This window comes from Pagrus major, chromosome 12, assembly GCF_040436345.1.
Source record: "Pagrus major chromosome 12, Pma_NU_1.0".
NCBI classification, from domain to species: domain Eukaryota; kingdom Metazoa; phylum Chordata; class Actinopteri; order Spariformes; family Sparidae; genus Pagrus; species Pagrus major.
The window spans coordinates 24,584,396-24,607,267 of NC_133226.1; the positions used below are offsets into that span (position 1 = coordinate 24,584,396).

Consider the following 22,872-nt stretch of genomic DNA (forward strand, 5'->3'; position numbering starts at 1 on the left):
GTATGTTTTACCACTCGTGTGTTTTTATGAAAGCCTAATATAAACATAACATTTCATTCTCTCAGTGGTGCCGTCCTATCTCGGTAATCCACTTCAATCCTCATCCCCATCGGCCCCTATGGTGTCTCTAAGTGTATGCCTGTGATATAAATACACCGAGCTACTACTGAGCTTTTATACTTACTCTTCCCCCCTCCCTCCCTCCTCTCACAGACATATCCTCCAAAAAAGGATAAACAAGCCTCTCACTCTTGAGATGTATAAAACAGAAAAGCAAAAATTACCGTTGAGGCGTCCCTTAGCGGAGCCTAAGCGCATGAAAAATTAAATTGCACTGAGTTGTAAATGAGCGGCAAGATAATTTGTTTGATAAAAGTTAAGATTGAAAGTCACTCAAATCAGTGACAACAGTCAAGAAGTCATTACAAAATGCATTAGGTGCAAATCACCACTTTAATATGGTAATAATTTAGTTTGGAAAACAGCAGACATTTTTTAAAACGATCCCTCATTTTAACACTGATGTTCATGAATCAGTCGAGTCCAAATTTGAAGTAGACTGTGGCATGAAAGTGGCTCACATGCTTTATAAAAAATGAATAATATCAACAAACAATATCAGAAAGTTAACAATGAAAAACACCAGAGAGCTGTATTTCTCTTTATGTTTGTCAGGTTGAGTTTACGTACAGCTTCTGGTGGGAAGCTACGCAACCACGATCTCCGTGACCCCTGACCCCTTCCCGCTACGGGGCTGACAGCAGCTGTCATGCCGCGCACACTGGAAAAAACCACAGCGCGCAGCAAACCCATCGAAAATATAAAAGCACCTTATCATCATTTTCTCTGGCCGGCTGGATCATGACCGACAGCGTGCTGACCCCGAGGTGAACGACGTCATCCAACCAAAATAAAGGGCAGCGCGGGGCGATCCCTCCTCTTTCCTCGCTCCTCCCCCCTTCACCTGTCATCTCCAAAAATCCGTCACCGTCCCGTCAACCTCCTCTCTACATACACTCCCCTTGATCACCCTTCACCGCCATGCTTAAAGGCTTTCTCTCTTCATCTTCAAGCGCAAGTTCGATAAATCAATGCGAGCTGATGGAATGTAGGAATACTGTGAGTCTGATTGATTTCTTATGTTAGCACATTATAGACGGATGTGAGAAGCCTGCAAGACTAAATTCCTCAAATGAGAGAGGCTGAGAGAGAGAGAGAGAGACATGCGGGGATGGATTAAAGACACTTTAAAGAAAGACACTGTATGAACCAAAACAAAGCTGAAGAGCATTTTTCAAGATTTGCCAGTGATTATGTGACAATTACTGTGTCTGTCTTCTGACAAATTCAATGATGAAAAGTAATAAGTGAGGCTAACTGAGACAGCCCAGTGTAATATTTCTCAAACTTTTTTTCTCTGAGAGCCACTTCTCTGAAAATATCTCTGTTTTTTTTCCCCGTCTAATAGGTTTTCTCACACTCTCTGTAGACTATCCCCCATCTCCTGCAAACTTCATCAATAAGTCATCGCATCTGTAAGGAAGATTGTGCTAAAGGTGGCAGACAAATAGCCGAGACTGTGCTGTGCTGACAGCCTCTATAAGGGCTTTCAACAATACCAGACTTATAGTGGAACTGCGAGTACCTGATATCTGACCTCGCCCGAAAATTGGCATTTAAAGATCCCCTCCATGTGTGTATTAAGACATACGTCCATACAACTTCTCTAATGTGCCTGACATGGTTTTTGCAGGGGGTAAAAAACTTGTAATTACCACGTTAAAATCCTTACAATGGCACCTATTCCTTCTGCCTCATTAAAAAAATAATTTAAGAATATGCGAGTTTAAATGCCGGACACGAGACGTCTCTTACTTCACTGCAAAGTCAATTTTCAGTGTATGTTCACTGGAGTCCTCAAGTTTCCACATCACACTTGTATATGCTGAATATTGGGGTTAGGGTTTTGTGATGTCACAAATCATGCTAATAGGCCCCGCCTCTTAAAACCAGATTTTCAACGAGCACAGAGAAACTTTCCACTTTCAGCAACGAATGTGAAATTAGCCTTCGGACGCCAAACTGTGCTCTTACATCATTCTACACAGCGAAGCTCAAAGGCTCAACTGTTAGAAACACAATTTTTGACTGAAGGAGGACTTTAAGATTTTCAGCTGAGAGTAAAGATGACAGAGAAGACAGTGTTGTTTCTCGGTGTGCATCCACAGAATTTTTACATAATCTCTCACCAGCCAAGAAACATCTGAAAAACATAAGAATGCACAGATGGAGGACAAATAATGTCTCTGGTTACAACAGCATGAATGAATACCAGCAACAAATGGGGGAGTGGAATAATAGCATAGACTGCTCTGATTTAATAATCTACCCATGATAGAAGTGAAATTAAATATACAATGATATCCATACATTATGACTAATTCAATCTGTAATACTGTCATGCTTCTGTTAACCTTTCCAACCCTCAAATGCCTGGAACAAAACTAAAATCACTGTATCCTCCAAACCCATTTATAATGTCCATTCTTTATGCGTATTTATACTCCACTGTGCAGTATATTGAAATTTGACAAGTCCACTTCCAGTATTGCATATTAATGTTTCATATACTGTGTTTAAAGAGCCCATCTCTGCCCAAGATTTAATGAAACGGGTACATTTTCCAGACCTCTCCTCATCTGGTCTGATGGTTTGAACAAGCTTGTCTAAAACTGCTATGAGTCAACAGAATATACGGAAACCTGACAGGCTGTACCTCGGTTTCGATAAATAATAGAGACACTTCACTTGACCTTGCTTTCATTTTTCTTTCCCTTAAGATACAACGTAAGCCTGGAGAGCACAGACTTTAGACGGGATGTTTGCCGTTATTATTGACAGCGGGATACAAAAGAGAGTCGGCCAGCTTGTCTTCTGTTATTGGTCATTTTATTTTTCGAAAAAGGAGATTTAAGCTTCTGTTTTGGACCATTCAGTCGTATTGTGAAGCTCCAATTGCAGCGCCTGACTATACCGCCGACAATAGGTCAAGTGACTGAACCCTGCAATGTTTGGGCGATATGTTGGCCGGGGCTTTGGATACAATAACAGGAACGACCGCAATCGAATACAACAGCAGCACTGATTCCCAAAAAAAACACCCACGCCGTCTGACACGATCTCCACATAACAGTAACGTTAAAAGCCTAGCTGTTGTCAATAATTAATAGGTGTATTTAATTGAATAATACTGAACAAGTGGTCATTATGTTTACTGCCTGCATCAACTTAGAGCTGAGTCAGACCAAATGTCAGCAGATATAATTATGCTGGCATTTCACTAACCTCTCAACTGCCCAATTAAATGTCTTTGTACATTTAATACTCACATTATTTGCACTCCTTTATTAGCCATGCTAGCGCCATGAGTCACTTCTCGCGCCATCATGAGGTCAACAGTTTTTTTTTGTCCAGTATTTTGGTTTATGCCCAATACCAATTAGCAAATGTTAGCATTCTCATAAACCTATCTTAGACGGTGAATAAAGAAAACATTATACCTACTAAACATCAGCATGTTAGCATTGTCATTAGCCCATTAGACATCCTGCATCACTGCTGTAAAGAAGACCCACCATTTTTATAACACTGAACCAAACAATGCTGGCACGATGGCGCCCCATTGTGTGAATTTGGATAGCATGCCATCGTTCCAGAAGCAAAAGAGTTGACACGTATCACAAAGCACATGTGACAGCGTGTTTCCCATCTAACAGTTTCAGCTCTGTTCCCTTCTCAGTCGCTCAAAGGCAGAACAACGATGAACCTTGAGCCTCACAGAGCCGCCAGTGTGGCTGTAGACTCTACAGTGTGTCTGAGATTACAGAGGTATAGGCTCCTTTGCCAGAGTAACTGAAACTGCTGCTCTTTGCTAGTTATCCTTGTCTGTAGCCCTCTTAGTTGAATGACTCTGCCTGGACAGGATGGGCCAGGGCTAGCTGATTAGCATGCTAACTTCAGTAGACATCTCAGCAACACATTTCAATGTTTCTTCACAGTTTGCTGACGATGTTAGTTCATTTTTTAACGTTTTAAACCGGAAATCTGGTCATATCTTTGAACGTGTTCCTTTTTTTCTGTGATTGCTATTTCTGTAATGTACTACATTAACTGAAGAATATGTGCAGGAGTGTGGTTTATGTGTCTGCTTGCACAGAGGAGTCCGTAGGCGTGAGTGTTTGTTTCTCTGAGGAATATGTCCTGTTCTCCATGCTGCCAAGTTCCACAACATCAGCAGAAACTACTGGTCTGCAGCACTCTCCATTACCATATCCAATCTCATTCAGACTTAGGTCTTGCCGAGAGGTGCAGAATTTCACCACAGGAAACAAGACAAACCGAATATAGTAAATATGAGTTTGTCTACAGTTTGTCTATAGGAGTGGGTCAGGAAACTGCCCTGAAACGGGATGCAAGCTGAAACATGCGGAAAACATAATGTTTTCCTTTTCCCCACTAATGAAAAACACGAGCCAGATGGCGTATGACAGAGCCACTTCCAGCAGTTTTGATAAGTCTGATTTTTTTTTTTCTTTTAATGGGCCAAGAACAATGAAATGTTTCGTCATGAAGATATAATAAATCCAGCTCTGTGAGCTGGGGAGGGGATTTTTTTTTTCCCCCCAACATCAATCAATCTCCTACATTTTTTGATTGATTTAATGTTTGAATAATTTAAAGAGAGGATTTTGGAATAACAACACGCCATGGGAGTGAGTCCTACAATTCCTCATTTATTCAAATGTGCCACTTTCCCCCAGCACATCTGAATAATGGCACACAGTGTGCCAGATTGAATTTTTGATGATGAATAAATAATGGATGTTGGTGGATAAGTCTGTTAATATATTAGCCATGAGTTTGTCATAACTGTTTAATAGGATAGCTGCAATAAATACATCTCTGCATCTCTTTGTGCCTCCCCCTCTGTCTGTCTAGTTCTGAATAAATTTTATGCATCACTTCATTTTTTATCGCTCTCCTAAAACCATCCTCGCTCCTAATGCTTTTCTCATCCTCCTATCAGTCACATAACCTCTTTCATGACGTTTTTTCTCCCCACTCTGCTTATGACAGATGTGAAGACAAATACAATTTTTTGATTCAGTTGAGTGAACATGTTGTCATCCTTCAGCGGGAACTATTTCTGAAATTTGCAGATGATACTGAAGACACGCTGACCACAAGATATGGTTCGTGGTCGGTATTATCCTCATGGCATACAATTTTGATGAAGGGGAATTGTATTTGGTTTTTAGTGCAGGATGTGGTCAATTCAAAATGTCATGTTTGGCTCGTAAAAAACAGCAGAGCCCAACCGATATGTCAGCTGGCCGATATTATCAGCCGGTAATGGCCTGTCACAGACGCAGTGGCGGACTCGGGATGTTTGAGGGGCAGGACGAGAAAGGGCACCAGCTGTGGTGGCCACTGGAAGGGCACCCATTTGAGGGATCATTGCAAAAAAATGTGTTGTAACGCTTGAATTGACGGAAAAGCATCAGCCCCAAAGTCAAATATCTATTTAAAAGCAAAGAACCTGTCCCTGAACCAAAAATATATGTCCGTGATAATGACGCCATCATCAAGGTTAATCTGACACATTCAGTTAACGTGGAACTGGATAACGAGGCGATCTTTAATTTTTTTTTTGAAAAATACTACTTAATAGTGACAACAAGGACCGCTCTGCCGTCATTTTTCTAGTCAATTAATGTTGCTATTAACCTTGAGACACCTGATGGGCGCCTGGCCCATAATGACGCTATTATGTTGTCAACGTTAGCTTAAGCAAGTCATTAGCAGGTAAATATATGAAGTCGGTTTGCCGAGGAAATGACTCCATTTGGCTCGGAGGAGAACCAATAATGTGATTTTTGGAGAGTACCAAGTATGAGAGCAGAGTTAGAGAGCAATGTAGCTCAATCACAGGCGCGCTGGCAGTTTAACACCAAGATAAAAAGACCCTCTGTACACTAGCAGTGGAACAGATGCCACACTCCAACATCACTATTTTAACAATGAGCTCTGGTTAGCCGCTAGGCATCCTCTGTGTTCCAGCAGTTTTCATTATGATTGTGTGTTTAAGTGGATTATGTCGAGTTAAAACTGCATTCTCATCCTCCTCCCTTCTGTCCTGTAATGTTCTCTTACTCCAGATTCCAGTGGTCAGAGTAGATTGATTGCTTGATTAAACTTCTCCATTAATCATAAATTATTCACTGGATTTTCAGAGTCTAATTAATTCCCTTATTATTTACTGTTCAGTCTGCAGTCTAAGACCGACGCGTAACCCATCACAAACGTGGGGGGAACCGCGCTCACGTGCGTACGTGATTTGTTGTGCTCGGATGCATGAGCGTTCGCGTGCTTGATTAATGACGCGCGACGGCGTGGGAGGGAGGAGAAAAAAAAGAACAAGTCCATTCATTGTCGGAAGTATGAACCCTTAAAAGCAGTCTCTGTTTGATCAAGACTTGAACGTCACACGAGCTGAGCTCTTTAACTCTTAGATTGAAATCGCCAGGAGGAAATTGGACACTCCTCACTGCAAATATGGAGATGGAGCCCAATCTGTCAGCGGAATGGGCCTAGCGAGTTGTCCATCAAGATGACTGAACTCTGTAACACACGCACGCCCTGTGTCTCTCTCATCCCTCACTCCACCACTCTGCCTCATTTGCAGCCCACTCTCTTCTCTCCATCTGCACACCTCTCATCTGCCTCTCACAGGTGATTTCCAATGCATTTTTAATGATGATTTAGCAGGGAAGGATATGATAAACTGCAGAATGGCTATATTACAGTCTTTCCAGAGTAAAATAGTGGAGGGGACTCACACGTTTATCTTTCCTTTAGTTTGTTTCAGTTTCACGTTCATGGCTTTTTCTTTTTAAACAGGCGCACAGACACACGTGCACACACACTCAAACATGCACAAGGGGCTGAATCCTGCAGATGGAAATCTAATGCCTAAGTCTGCCTAGTCTCCCTCTCTCCCTCGCTCTCCCTCACACTTATAGCTCCTCTGCTGTGAAACCCTGCCCATCAGGTCAGCTTGCTGACACATCTGTCAATACACTCTCTAGGAGGTAGAGTATAACCTTGCCCTGTCGCACCTTTACTAATGTTTCCTACTCAGCTGTACTTTCTTCGCATCCATACAAAGGCAGGAAAAGAATACAAGAGGAGCTATCTGCATCATGCTCACCCACACACAGTGTGAATACCGTCATTGTAAGTACGTGTGAGCAAATACGCATACGCACACACACGCTAAAGCATGTGCAGTGCACAAAATCAACACAATTAGCAAGAATCACGAATCAATTACGTACAATTACTTTCTATTACAGCTGTTGTGTTGGATGTGAGTGAGCCCTCGGTGATGCTTTGGGGCTTCCGCGATGAGCCTGGTAACTGAGCCAAGAGTCGACTGTGGAGAGAAGGCTGTGCGATGTGTGGTATATCTGATAACATTTCTTTGTTTGCGGTATGTGGGATTTTGAGCAGCTGGAATATATCTGCGTCATCTCGCAAAAGGTACATGTGCCCCCAGCCAGCCCGCTGCCTGCTCAACACTCATCTAGGACCGACTGTGATTCATACTTTCCAACCCTCCTGTGTCCTTTCTACTCTACTCCGGGTTACTCTTTTGTTTCTCTGCTCTGGCTCTCTCTCTGTTTTATATTCTTCTGCTTGCATTTACTCCTGTTTTCATTCTTGCTCCCAGTCCTTTTCTCTTATTCTCTCAAGGCCTCCTGGCCACCTTGCAGCATCAGAAACCTGATATTGAAATGTCCCGTCCCTCTGTGTCATCAACAGATATAGAAAGGGCGAAAAAGAGAAAAAGACATAGCAGAGCGTGAGGGTCAGATAACAAAGGCGGATGGAGGATGAGCGAGGCCGAAGGCACACGGGACAGCTGCTGTCATTTAAAACCTTCAGACTAGTAAAGCCCTCCGGTTTCTCGTGGCATGCACGTTACACAAAATGGCCCCATCTGTCTGCTGCAAAAAAAACCTAAACAAAATAACATGGAGATCCATTAAGGTACTAAATCACTTTCAATGTAAAAAGCACTCTTCACTTATGTAACGACTTGACAGTAATGGCTCGTTACCACTTTGATCCACCAACACACGCACTCCTCTCACACATTCATACCTTCATTCTAACAATAGGCCCACACTCCTGCCAAACCACTTAGGTTTTTGATCCCACAATTCATCCGCACTAAAGCGATGAGCTTCAAGCTTATATATCATATAGATGTGTCCAAAGCTAAAAAAGAAGAAAATGATGTAATGATAAAAAAAGATCAAAAGAAAAAAGCATGTGTGTGAGAACAGGGCTGCTGTAAGATAAAAAAAAAACATTGTGAAACATTAAGGCTTTGAAAGTCATTATCGTGCATGCCAATACAAAGGCGGCGTTGCTATGAAGAGCACTACCAAAGTGAAATCAATGACACTGAGGGATTGTTTTTCTTGATAAATTGAATAACTCTCCCTCTAGTGCAACCCCCATAGTCTTGTTTAAAAAGAAACAATGGGATGGATAGAAAGCACACGAGCACACAAGCACAGTATCCACAGACCCACACAAATGTCTTTTAACTGTCTCTTTATACACCGTGCATCGCATACTGTAGCCAACACAAAGACCGACATGGCCCAATTAGATCAATCTCTCTTCTGAGAGAGTTGACGTCTCTCAACAGTGATTTATGGATGTGCAAATAAAACAAAGACAATACGTGCACACACATGTGCCTTGTTAAACGCTCGCATTACAGCCGAACCATCTCACAGTGCAAATCTTCGTGTGAAAAGTTGACATCTGGAGCGAGGACGGCACCTACGCACAAAACTAACCGTGGGAAAAGGTACAATAGTTATCTGACAAACCGTTTTGAAAACTTTTGTTGGCGGGTGTTTCCTTGATGCCACCCCAGAGCGGGTCGGGGGGGAGACAGCAGCTGAGGTTGTTAGAGTTGCTCCGCTGCCATAGCAGGACCCCCCACAGGGAAATCACAGGCCCAGTGAACCAGAGAAGTCTGTGTGCTTTGCTCTGCTCCAGTCCACACTGCCTCCTATACCTCAAGCCAACTCAGCAGGTTCATTAGTCTGACAAGGGTACCCGCAAGAAACCAGCCAGCTCACATCTCACAGTGCATAGCTACAGTCAAACAGTACAAAGCTGGGCTGCACCTAACAAATATTATTTTTCTACTACTGATTGATCTGCTCATTATTTCATGATTAATCAATCAATCAATCATTAAGTCTATAAAATGTCAAAAAACGGTCTTCATTTTTTATGATAAAGGGCAAAGAAAAGCAGCAAATTCCTCACATTTAAAGGGTAACTCCACCAATTTTACACATGAAAGTGTGCTTACAGGTCTTGGGCAGCGCTGCTGCATATGTGAAACAAATAGTATAAAGCCTTTTTGTGGCTCCAAAGGAAGCTGCATGTAATCTGACAAATTGTGAGTGATGTCACTCAGTGGCAAAGGTTCATTGTGGGTAATGTAGGCACCAGATTTTTCAAAGGAAGAGGACCAGGTGGAAAAAAAAGGTGATTAGGTTTGATCATTTCTTTGTAAACTGTCCATAATGAGTCCTACAGTGTTACAGGGGTGCAAGGCTAGCAGGCTACCACAAGCAGCTTCCTCTGGAGCCACAAAAGACTTTATACTACTACTTTCTCATATAAACTATAGTACTTCCCAGAACCTGTAAACACACTTTAATATGTAAAATTGGTGGAGTTACCCTTTAAATAGCTGGGGCGAGCTAATGTTGGATATTTTTGCTTGGGAAATGATTGGAATTATCAATTTCATTAGATCTATCGCTGTTATAATGTGAATGAAAAGTCATTTCACATGTTAGCGGTACCTACCAGTCAGAAGCCTGTCTCACAAACATAATATAGAGTGTGGAGATACAAGACTGAAAAAGCATACACTTACTGTTTTATCTTATCATTAAAATACCTTAATAGGGCTGAAGAATTCCTCAAATTTACAATCTGAAAGGTTGTAAATTTCAAGTGGCAAGAGGTGACATCTTATTTATAATTTACATAACAGAGTCTAAACAAACAAACAAACAAGCTGCTGCCAGTGAAAGTTTAATCTGGCAGCTGTTGGTTTCATCTGCCATAATGACAACTGCAAATTGACTCAGTTATAGTTAATTAACGTTAATTCCTCGAGTTGGCGAAACAACAAAAAAGAAAATCTTGGATGTTGTCTGGTTAAGATGCTCGCACTTGGCGTGCGTATGTCTGCAAAAAACCTGGCCAAAGACGGTTTTAAGGAAAGCAAAATACCAGCGTGGAAAAAAAATGTGGCCTGTGGGTATTTACTGTTCATAAAATAAACCCAACACAACCACTGGGCCTGAATCTGTGTGTACTGAGTCCAAAAACACTCACAATCACAACTTACCAGCTGTCTGTCATTACTATAATAAGTGGCCAACTACACAGCTGGAACAAATAAATATTAAACAACTTTGAACATCATAATTAGTCTCCATTTGACTGATTTGATTGAGTAATGTCATGTATACTGTAATGAAAAAGATGCAAGTTTACATTTCTGACTTTTTTTTTTTTTTTTAAAGGAAATCATCAACAGACACCTCCATTATGGTACAATCATGTCTACTCACCCCCATGTCGATGGAAAGTCTGCAATCCCCGATTTGAAAAGACATTATTTACACCCTCTACTCACAGACAAGCTCGTGCACCCACTTCAGACGGGGTATGCGCCGACGCTTTTAGCTTAGCAGCTTTAGTAAAGATTTCCACTTAGGAAAGAGTGTAAATAGTGTCTTTTCATATCAATTTTGGATCTCAGGGTTTCCAAAGACCTGGATTTTGCTGGACAAGCTGCATGGAGCCATCTTTTCTTAACGTTTTAAAACAAGTCCCCATCTACTTCAGTTGTTTAGGAGAATGCTGCAGTGCTGTTGTGTTGTGAAGCTCCAGAAATGTTTTGTGCAATGCGAAACTTCAGCTGACTTTGCACTGGCATGAGGAGTAGATAATGACTAATAATAATTTTCATTTTTGGGTGAACTTTCCTTTAATGTATAGGCCTGAACTAATATACTAATATTTAAGTTGCGATTGCAATATTCATCAGAAAAAACACTATTTTCCACAAATTGTATGTATAAAGACGTGTACATGAATAATGGTGAAACCGTTCTAGGTTGTACCTGGTGCACCATAACCACATGTGGGGGGGTATTAAAGTGAGTTAGTGCAGACTGATAAATCCTGGCAGAGGATGTTTGTGTGTCTGTGTCACGGCTGTCATGCAACCCTGATATAATTTCTGAGTTGGGTCGCCGCAGAGTGTGATTTTGATAGATGTGGTCCTACAGTGTGTGTGTGTGTGTGTGTGTGTGTGTGTGTGTGTGTGTGTGTGTGTGTGTGTGTGTGTGTGTGTGTGTGTGTGTGTGTGTGTGTGTGTGTGTGTGTGTGCGTGCGTGCGTGCTGTCAAGCCAAACCTTCCTCCTTTTTACAGCTTTGTGTCTGATGTGTTGGAGAAACATAAACATGCTAACCTATGGTTGGGTGATATGATGACTTATTGATGTGACGTTCTGACTTTGATGTGTTTGTGTTGCTTCATGGTTCAAAAGTAAAGCTTGGGCTATTAAAAAACGCCAACAAATTACTTGCAAAATATATATATGCCTCTTTAGTGCGTATATACTGTATATATATATATATATATATATATATATATATATATATATATATATATATATATATATATATATATATATATATATATAGTGTCTGTGTGTTTGTGTATCTCTAGTGTGGGAGCTGAGCCAGCCACAGCTGCATGTTATGGCTGCTCCACACATACACAAACAGTCCTTTCTGTGCTTTCGGAAAGTTTGGAGTTCTCAGAGAGTTATTGATTACCCCGAGCAGGCAACCCCGCTGGGTCTATCTGACTTCTCAGCTGTACTTTGGTGTATGTGTGCATGAGTGGGCCATGTTTGGTAATAAGGAGAAAACAGACATGACACACATACTGTAAAATATGGTATGTCGGCGTGCACAGATCACATTTAAAGGATAACTGAAACAATTTTACACATCAGAGTGTGTTTACAGGTCTAGAGGAGTGCTATTGCATATGTGGAAAAAGTAGTATGAAGCATTTTGTGGCTCCAGAGGAAGCTGCATGTAATCTGATAAATTGCCTCCAGTGATGTCACTCAGTGGCTAGGTTGCATTGTGGGTAATAGAGGCATTAGGTTTTGAAAAGGAAGAAGAACGCTGCTGTATTGACTGTGATCATTTCTTTTTGAACCTACCATAATGAGTTCATAAATAAATCATGTCGCCTACATTACCCATAATGCAATTTAACAGCTTAGACATCACTGGAGGCAATTTATCAGATTACAAGCAGCTTCCCTGGAGACACAAATTATACTTCATACTACTTTCTTTCCAGTAGTACTCCAAAAACTTGTAAACACACTTTAATGTGTAAAATTACTGGAGTTGCCCTTTAAGATATCAAATTGAGACAGAAGACAAGTAGCTCATACTCAGTTCACAGCTGATTTAAGAAAGATGCCACAGCTATGGATAAAAGGAAATCTATAAGAAATCTGGCACTCATTCAAAAAAAGAAAAACAAATCAATATTGGTGCTTTTATCTCAACATTACAACCCTTGTTTATTGTGTTTCTTGTGTGGAATTACATTTTTTCCCCAAGCGAAGAAGCAAAAAAATAACAAGCGAGAACTTTAACAAATGTTTTACACCCTTAATTTTCTCACATTACTGTGGTGAGAAGCTGCAGCCTTGACTCTGCTCAGGTTGTGGTTTCTTTTCATTACTTTTGAATGGAACTTGCACTGATGTAACCACTCATTATGCTCCAACTGCTGGTAGCCATTTTGTTTCTTTGAAATGTCTCATGTTTTTATATGCAGGAGTAAAGAGCATCTCTGGCCACGTAGCCTCAGTCTCCGTCGCCTATTATCCGGTGAATTAGATTTCAAGGCTGATTGTAAGCTGCACTTGAAGCTCCGCTTTACTCTAACTCGCCTCCATCTGTTACAAAAGGGCACGGGTGACAGCACACCTACAGCCACAAATCAAATATGCAGACTCACCAAGACAAATACCGGGGCCGTGTTTTGTAATATCAAAACAAACGCGAGACCACAAGAGATCTCTATTAACCGATCCCTCCCCACTGGGTCTGAAATGACTGTGTCAATAGCACAAGGCTGGAGATAAAGGTCTGGTGTTACTGCTCAAGATTACACAGAGAGACAGGCTGACACGCAGGGAGAGAGGGAGTATTTATGTGTGTCTGTGTGTGATAGCAAAAATAACAAGTGTAGGAGAAGGAGACAGATAGATGTGGGGAGGAGAGGGACAGATAGCGACATTAGCCATACCCATTTCTCACAGCCTCTCATCTCATCCAGCATCCCCCCCCCGATGCTGTCTGATCCGGAGTGAGTGCTGGGGTTATGGGACATATTTTTGCCTTTTCATCCTCTCGGCTTACCACTCAGCATATCAGAGCCTCATTTAGTGATCCAGATTTTTTCATCAAGGACACAGAAATGCAAAAGAATCTAAATTAATCAGTTTTCTCGCACGGATTCTGTTTTTTTTTCCTTCTGTCAGATTTAATGATCCGAGACAGAGATTGGGGGGGTATTACAAGACACACAATCATCGGATTAAAACCCAGGGGAGAGACATTTGCTATTCGCATGACCTTTAAGTGGATATAATAGAGGCAAAGCAGCTTGCAGGCAGCAGGCTGAACGATGGCCGGGTCCCTCTGAGGCGTTGATCAGCTCCACCTCAGAAGTAGAGAGGTCACATGAAAAATCAGCCAACTGTAATGTATGATAAACTCATCACAGCCTTCCATTCATAGGTGCTAATGTAAGCAGACCTTAGAGAGGGCTCCAGGTCAGAGTGCCAGCATGTGAGTGATTCAGACATGAGGGGTGAAAATCACAAGACAGGAAGCTGCATATTGCCTGGCACCTGTCAGGCTTTGGAAATAAGAAGAGATGTGCCAGTTGCCTCCTATCTGCAGCCCACATGCTTTGGCCGAAGAACAAACAAACGCATGCATGTTTGTGTGAGCAACTTCCTGTACACATCCCCTGCTGCAACACTGTCTTCTCATAGCAGGTAAATGGATTTAGACAGCAATTAAAAAAAGTGCCCAAAATAAACACTCCTGATAGCCTTTACTTTTTCTTCTGTGTCTCAACATTTTGCAGTGGCTCTGGGGAAGTTTTCTACAACAGCACCCCTTCATTATTTCTCACTGTGTCGCATAATAACTAAAATCCACCCTTACAGGCAAGAGGACACCAAAAAGGTAAATCTTTCCAAAGGCGCCAAGCTCTCTTCAGTGCCCCCGAAATCCGATTCCCGTTGTTCCAGGGGGAGCTCCTCTCCCTCACGGGCTGTCAATAACCCTCTACTGACCTTGTGAAAACACACTGACTATTCCCCAAAGTGAGCTTGTCTGGCTGCAACACACCGCACGTCCGCTCCTGTCTCAGTTCATCCGAGTGCATGGAGGGGGAGAGGGGGGTAGTGGAGGATGCGTTGTGTGCCACGTTTCAGCACTCGGAACAGACATGCAATTCAAGTGGATTTATATAGGAAAGGAGATTTGGGAAGATTTCAGCTGAGATGCGCAAACAGAACTATCCGCCTATTCACACATGAATCTGCTGTTTTTACCACTTAGCATCCCAAGTAGTCTAACTAACACACTGAAAGCCTTGTGACAAACAGAAGGAGACATGAGGATTGTGTGATTTGCGGGTGTGTTGAAGTGTCAGTAGTCGGGGAGAGGGGTTGAGCAGCTACCGTCTCCTCGCAAGCCTCATCGCCAAACTCGGCGTGGTAACACTGCGCCAAGCAGATGCACCACTCCTCCTGAACCACACAGCGCAACTGTAAGGTTTCGAGTGAAACATACCTGGTTTTTGTGCCGAGTCCCATCTTCGAGTTCAGAAGAGCTGTTCATGATTCCCCATCGGTCATTTACCATCCTACGGAGAATCTGCGCATAGATCCGCCTGTTCGTTCCAGGCGACAGAGAATAAAAAAGATGCTCTCTCTTTTTTTTTTTTATGAAGTCTTTACATGTGATGTTAGCCTACTCCATGGGAAAATGGGGTATTGGACGTAAAGAAAAAAGAAAAGAAAAACAGAAGGAGGCACAACTACTTCTGCGGCTCGGCAACCGCACACACCGCACAAATTACGCACCGAAATTCCCTCCCGAGAGTCCGCTGATTGTCTGACCGTTATTCCAACTAAAAAGAATAAAAAATAAAAATAAAAAAAAGGAGTGTGCACAGGCTCCAGGGATTGTAACTTGACTCACAATCGCATCACAATCATGTAGGATTTAACAAAAAACAACCAAAAAATACCCACAATATGATTCCGAAAGCACCGGGCGCAGTCCGATTACTCCAGGAAAAAAAAGGAAACGACAAAATCTTCTTTGGCTCAGATTGCAAAGTGAAACCTGACCATTAAGTCCATCCACTCCGGTTTCCAGGATACTTTGAGACGCCGGCTTAGCCCACACTGTGTCCAGTTATGACTGAGCAGGTGAAGACGGGATGGGGATAGGGTGGCAGAGCGGCCACGGTCCTTCTAGTCGCTACTTATTCGGCGAGAAGACTCCGAGACCGAGCCCAGGGAACAGATAGAGACTCCTTTATTCGCGCCGGGCTGATCGGGCTGGTGTCTCACAGAGATGCCTTTGACAACACGGCTACGGGGAGATATGCGTGCTCCGCTTGCGTGCCGCACGGGGCGCTCCGTGCCTCCGACTGTCAATCACCGCGTCCCTTCGTTACGCGCGGCGCGCTCCGAGGCAACGTTCCTTCCCTGTGCCGCCCTGCCCTCGACTGCTGCGCCGCTGCCAGCCCGCCTGCTACTTCACTTCCACCGCACCGTGGACCCTCCTTTTCCACTGCAACCCAAGATTGTACACTACAAACTGTGTAATGGGTTCATGTAACATAATCCTCGGACCGGATTGCTGATAAAATCCTGCAGATCTACTAAAAGTTGTCGTGCCGTGGACACCTGACTCTGTTTAGCAATTATCTCAGTGTTAATGACTGGGTGTGACATCACCTGGCACTTCTAATTGACGTGACAGCCTTTAGAAGTGCAGCTGCTTTTTGTGGGAGTTTTAAGTGGAGAGGAACCTCAGTATAGCAGAGAAAAGATGAAACAGAATATTAAACTAAACTCATTTATTTCCCAGAAATCAGATTTGAAACCACGAGAGCCCTTCCCCAGATTCACATAAGTTTATCCGAGGCCAGGCTCGAGATAATTGGAGATGTCTGGATGTATATAACACAAGGTCGAGACTGAATGTGCAAGGACATGGTGACATATACATTAAACATCTATTAAATATAAAGCTGCACCCGAGCAAGGCTCCGAGCACAGTAGGACTCTGCTTTAGACTGAAAATAATGAACACACCAGGTGAAAACAGGCCTCTGTCTCATTGTAAAACATTGATTATTAAGGGGATTATCACAGGGAACTTGACTAACTCAGCTGGGTTAATATAAGAGCTCATGTTTGAACTCCATGTGTAAATTAACAGGTTCCTACAGAAATCAATTCCCACCTGGACAGGTTTCAGTGTGCTCAGTTCCTGTGACAGGCAGCTCAGCAGACCCCCCAACCCCCTCTCTTGTACACAGAGTCATTACTGTCAATAATGTGGCCCACACAAGTGGTCATGTTTTTGCTCAGTCAAGGTAGTTTGATAGACAAATGATTAGAGGCCTAATCATTGGTGCAGGGACCGAGGCACGAGTTATTACTCATCCCTGTGATGAACCTGCACTCACAAGAGGGAGGAGGGATGGGGTTTAATGCAAAATAGGGTCACTGCTGCACAATGTGCGCCGTCAGCAGGTCTGACATCCACCCGCGGATTGAGGGTATGCTGTTAAAGGAATAGTTTTTTAATGGATGACAGCCCATCTAAGAGCAAGGACTGCTAATGAAATGTTTTGACATGTGATGTTGAGCATTCTGTTTGTTTGTATCTCTTAGTTTGCAAATAAAGACTGAATTAATCAATGGACTTTGGTACAGAATTACAACCAGCATGCAGGATCCAAGTGTTACCAAACAGATTTTTAAATGTATACCCGCCTTAATTATGTGTTCTTTAAAGTCCCTGAAAACTTGGTTTCAGATCTTTGTCTCCATAACATTAAATATTAAAGACTAATTGTGCAACAATCACAGTTAAAGTTTAGAAGAAAAACATCCTTGCCTACTTATTTTTTAAAGGGGACCTGTGGAACTTCTGTTCTGAGCCAGGAGCCGGTCGTTAGTTTATGTCAGTGGACTCCGTTTGTGAACTTAACATTAGCTATTGCTGCTCTCTTAGTGGAGTGGAGAGAGGCACTGGGATGAGGCACTCGAGAACATTACATCCTTTGGACTGTCATTGAAAATCCAACCCGAGTCCTTCACAAAGAAATCAACAGTCCAGCAGCATTAAATAACTTAAACAAATCGTCCACAGGCTTGTATAGACAACCAAGTGAGACGTGGTATGACTCAATTTTCATGTCATGTGACAACTCGCCAATAAAAAGTGATTAATCCATGGAGCACCTTAAAGGTTTAACACATGATTATTATTATTGATTAAGCAAATGTTCTTCATCAGGAACTTGAGTGTGCGATCTGATCAGATGTGACTGCCAGTGGCAACAGAAGTGAACAACCCTGACTCATCACATCTTGATTCAAATATTGCTTTAGCCTATTGTTGTGAGTAATCATTTAACATGCCACACATTCCTTTGATAAAAGGCATCATAGGTCGATTCAGGGAATCGGTTTTCTGAACTGAGAAAAGAAGAAGTCAATCGAAGAATAACAATAAGTACTGGAGAAGGCAAAGAAAAGAAATGCTTCCAGTTTTTCATGCAATACAGCTCATAATCTATAGTCAGACCTTTTTGACTTACATACACCACATACAGTATATATGTTTATAATCATATTAATCATAATTTTCATAATGTATAATATATTCTAAATGATTACAAATGATTATATTCTATATGTAATATGCAATGTTCGGTTAGACTTTCAGAATAAAGGTAGCTGACAATCAGTTCGCATATTATGACATATTATGACTTTTCCACTGTTACTAATGTTGTCAGACAGTTGCAGTTTGGTTAGGTTTAGGCACAAAATCTACTTGGATAGGTTTAGGCAATAAACTACTTAGGTTTCAGCACCAAAAATACTTGGTTAGGTTTAGGCACCAAAATACTTGGTTAGGCTTATGCACAAAATCTACTTGGATAGGTTTAGGCACCAAAATACTTGGTTAGGGTAGGCACTAAAATACTTGGTCAGGTTTAGGAAAAGATCATACTTAAGATATTTATGGTCGGTTTTATGTATTGAGACGAAACTACCTTACTCACATAAAGTGACGTCATTTACATACGTTAACTTACTTACGTAAGATAATTTACAAACAAATCTTCACTCTTGGTCACAAACGGGACACAAACTCCTGTCTTTGGAGGGAAAGTCCACTGTCCGCCGACTCTGACTTTCTCACTCCTTATAATACTGCACTATAGGGGTGCTTGAAGACGCTAGAGGGGGATAACTTAAGCATATAACAGTACATAGTAAAGTACATAGTTTCTATGTTAGACATAATATATAGGCCACATTTTTCAATTTAACAGTCACATTGTCCACATATCTGTTTTTCATTCACATTGTTGTATTTTCGCCTCTCTAATCTGTATAAATATGATCGCTCAGCGCTCTTGAAAACATCAAGACCACATTCAGGAAATCCACATATCTTGGTAAATTGAAATGTTTACTAGCTCACCAATTTCAGCGATTTATGTTTGCATAAATTACATATATATACATTTGAAATGATGGTACATGAATTCCTTTGTAGGAATTCATACACATGTCGAAATGAGTATGTCATAAATCATATGTAAAAAAAACAAAACATATTGACTTGTGCTTACTGGAACAAAAAGCAGTTAACACTAAATGTCTTTTTACACCCTGAGGTCGTGGTTCCTATTTGATGAAAAAAGACAAATTTGCAAACATTGCACATTTGCTGACAAACTGCCGGCATATTCAATTTGGTCTTCATCCTTCCGGGCTTTTGACAAAATATTGTAATAATATAGCAATTTCCTTTGAAATGAATAAGCCATGGCTTTAATATCAAAGGGGAAGGTGTAATGGAGGACTGCAAAATATGTAGCTGGACAAACCTTCGACCCTTGGTGACACCAGATGATGGTCAGGTCTTTGTCTGATAATGTGTGTGTGTGTGATCATGTGAGTGCTCAGTTCTGGCTCCATCTTTGAATGTCACTGAAACCTGATCAGCCAGAGACATTCAGAGAAAAAGGAGAGGTCTCCGAGGATGAGCTGCTTATCTCTACAATTAGCGCAAACAATACAGCCCCTTATTGGCTTTGCTGTTTTATGTGTCCCGATATCCAAACGAGCATGTGTTTTTGTATTTTTGTGTGACGTTTTTGCACATGGTTCAATGTTGCTTTCTGAGATTTTTTTTTTTTTTTCCTCCCTTGGCTGTGTTGGTTTGAATTTTCACGCATGGAGTGGCAGCAGGACAAATGCACAGAACTGTGAAGAACCAACAGGGTGAACTGCCCTTCCCAAAATGCCAAGCCTATAATTTGCAAAATGAAAGAGAAAGGAATAAAAGGAAGGAAGAAAATAAGGAGGAAAGAAAAAAAAAACGTGTTTGAGGGAAGGATTGTAATGGAAACATGAACAACAGTACCGAATGGCAATGAGTTGGATTGTCAGAGAGGCTTAGCGAACAAGTATAGAAAATAAGCAGCTGTTCAGGTGTTTTGGGAGCATTCCACCGCTTTCCCAGTCTTGTTTGAAAGAAGAAGGATATATTTACTAAAACCAATAATGTTGATGAGGTAAAACATTAAATATAGTCTTTATGCTGTGATGAGCAAAACAGGTACTTTAAGCCAAAACACCATCTTTTCCAGACCAGAGTACACAGCTTTGAGATGAAAATTGAAAATTGAACACAAAGAAACGTAAAGCTGCAACATAAGTTTCCACATATCACTGGTTTTGCAGAAACGTACATTTCCGACATTTACTCTGGTAATTCGGTTGGTGTTCTTTGATGGCAGTCGTCTATTTCAGCTGGATAATGAACCCTGTCACACTGCAAAAAAATGCTCAGGAATGGTTCGTAAAACATGACAAAGAGTTCAAGGTACTGGCTTGGCCTTCATTTTTCACAGATCTCAATCCGATTGAGCATCTGAAGGACGTGCTCGAACAACAAGTCCGATCCATGGAGTCCAGGAAGGATCTGCTGCTATCGTTTTGGTGTCAGATACAGGACACCTTCAGAGGTCTTGTGTCTTACCATGCCTTGACGGGTTAGACTTGTTTTGGCAGCACAAGAGGGACATAGTTCACCTTAATAGACAGGTCATTGATTGTTGTATTTGCACATACACTGCACGAGCAAATTCACTGTACAGTGGCACACATGCACAAAAGGTACATCTACACACCCAAACAACCACCGAATAACGGTAAACGTAATCAAAGTGTCAGTCCCAATACTCTCATCAAAGAATTCAGTGGAAAATCAATAGGGGACACAAACAGAGGCAGTGCAGACTGAGGGAGAACTCTCTGGTGTTATTAATGTATAATGATGGTCTTTCTCAAGAATCTCCAGAGGAGGGGTAAAGCGCTCGCACCTCTGAAGTGCAAAGTCAAAGGCAGTGTTGCATCTCTCCCTGGCTGCTCTGTTAATTCCCTAACTTAGCCCGAGGTTAGCCATAGGTGTGGGACATGATTGAGGTTACTGATACATCGGATTCTTTGCACAGCTCTTCGCTCTGCCCTCTCCCTTTTTTCACTTACAATAATATAAACCCTGTGGGGCAAAGCTATTTCATCAAACAGTGCACACATAGGCACACTTGCAAACACACACTCTGGAGAACCGAGGGTCCAGAGAGTGCTCAGAGTCTGGTGGCAGATAGAGGTGACATTTACTAACAGGGGGAATTAGACTTAAATCTGGAGGATGGGATTACATAAGTGATTGTAATGACTATGAGCATGCCTTCTTCTGTCTTCATTACTGTCTCCAAGCTACTAGGTATGATTGTGCTCTTTATCAGTGATAGTTTATAGTATTTATGGGAGGGAATAGATTCTGGGCTCTGCTGCCGTCATCCCCTCAGTTTAAATTTTCTTCAGTGAGTCAGGTGTTCCTTTGTTTCCTTTGCAACTTCGATCCGTGTTTCCAATCCGGTAGCTGCTGTTATATGACTCACGTACGCCAAGTTTTGACGTCTTTGTCTCTCTGGAGCTCCATTTGCCTATTGGCTCACCATCAGGGTGTCTACGTGAGCCGCCGAGTTGTATTTGCTGAATGGTTTGTAATTATCCGCAGGCCTCCCTTGGGCAATGCTCCCGGGCACCTCTGCAAGCATATACTGCTCCACCCACCAATGAACCCTTTCTTCTGGAGCTACAAGAGCAGCAGGGGGATGAAGAACATCATAAAATAAGTGCAAGTAAAGGATAAGAGGCTTATTAAAACGTGCAAGCAGGAGGAAGCAAGCCCTCTGTGGACTGTTCACATACAACCTCATCTTACTCTGTAATCAAAACTCACCTCCTTTTTTATGTATTTCCTTTTGCTTCGTCAATCTCTCCTCCTTTTCAATTTATTGCACTGCCTGGCATCAAACAAGCTTACCTACCAGTACCAAGCGAGTATGTGATCCTATTGCCGTCTCAAGGAACGTAAGGTCTTTATTATTGTATTACATGTAGGGCTGAACTCCCACAGTGCCTCAATCTGTACCTCTTTGGGGGATTGGGAATTAAGTAGGCAGGGGGGGTAATCCAAAAATACTTGTTCTTGGAATGTCTTATAATTGCATTAAGACTCTTTACCCCCTACTGGGACATTCCCACTGTATACCTGTAGTGGAGCTCAACCCTGAATGTCATTTATTTAATTTCCATTAAATCAGTCTTCGGTTCCAAACCATGTGTTCGGCTTTTCCCCCTCATTGTGCTGTCAGAATTTATTAATATGGAAAGCTTTGAAAACAAGTCTCATTCTTCCATGGTTTAGTCACAACTTTTGCTAAGGCTTATTTTTGATGTTGTTTATTAAAGATAAGTTGTCTAAAATAGTCCAGCTAACCCTAACCCTCAACATTTTCCATCACAAAAGTGCCTCTTGGTGGCAATGGCAGCCATTTAACTTTCCGCTATAGCTGAATTATGTATTTTGAATTGTATCACCTCAATCAAATCATAAACTGTTCAGGCGAATAGTTGATGATGAATTAAGTGACACTGGTAGGAAAACTTGTGACCATCTTGCAATGGGATCGCACCAGCAAGATGGAAACCAATGTTTCACCTCAAATTTGGCACATATCACCTGACCTTGCAAAGGTCATCTAACACTGCAGTTTCTTTCAGTAACTTGCATATTTTCGGTTCAGACCTATTACATTAGTATGCAATGTGAGTCTTATCTTTTTGTCTGTTGTGTGTGCTTTGGCTTGTGACACAAATCTTCAAGATATACAATGCATTCCTTGTTGTCAGGCAACCCAATAACACTTCAGTGATCTTTACATTAGTGCGCAAC

General features: G+C 41.8%; 1 protein-coding gene across 3 annotated transcripts in view; it reads right to left on the minus strand.

The window, feature by feature from the left end:
- Window positions 1–16,171, minus strand: part of fibcd1b (fibrinogen C domain containing 1b) — a 114,546-nt gene extending 98,375 nt beyond the window's left edge. For 2 of the 3 annotated variants that reach the window (XM_073477375.1, XM_073477374.1), the window contains exon 1: window positions 15,088–16,171. In XM_073477375.1, coding sequence (XP_073333476.1) covers window positions 15,088–15,159 — 72 coding nt within the window. In that variant the 5' untranslated portion in view covers window positions 15,160–16,171. The remainder of the gene's footprint in view (window positions 1–15,087) is intronic. The other variant, XM_073477376.1, reaches the window with a different exon arrangement.
- Window positions 16,172–22,872: the final 6,701 nt, after the last annotated feature.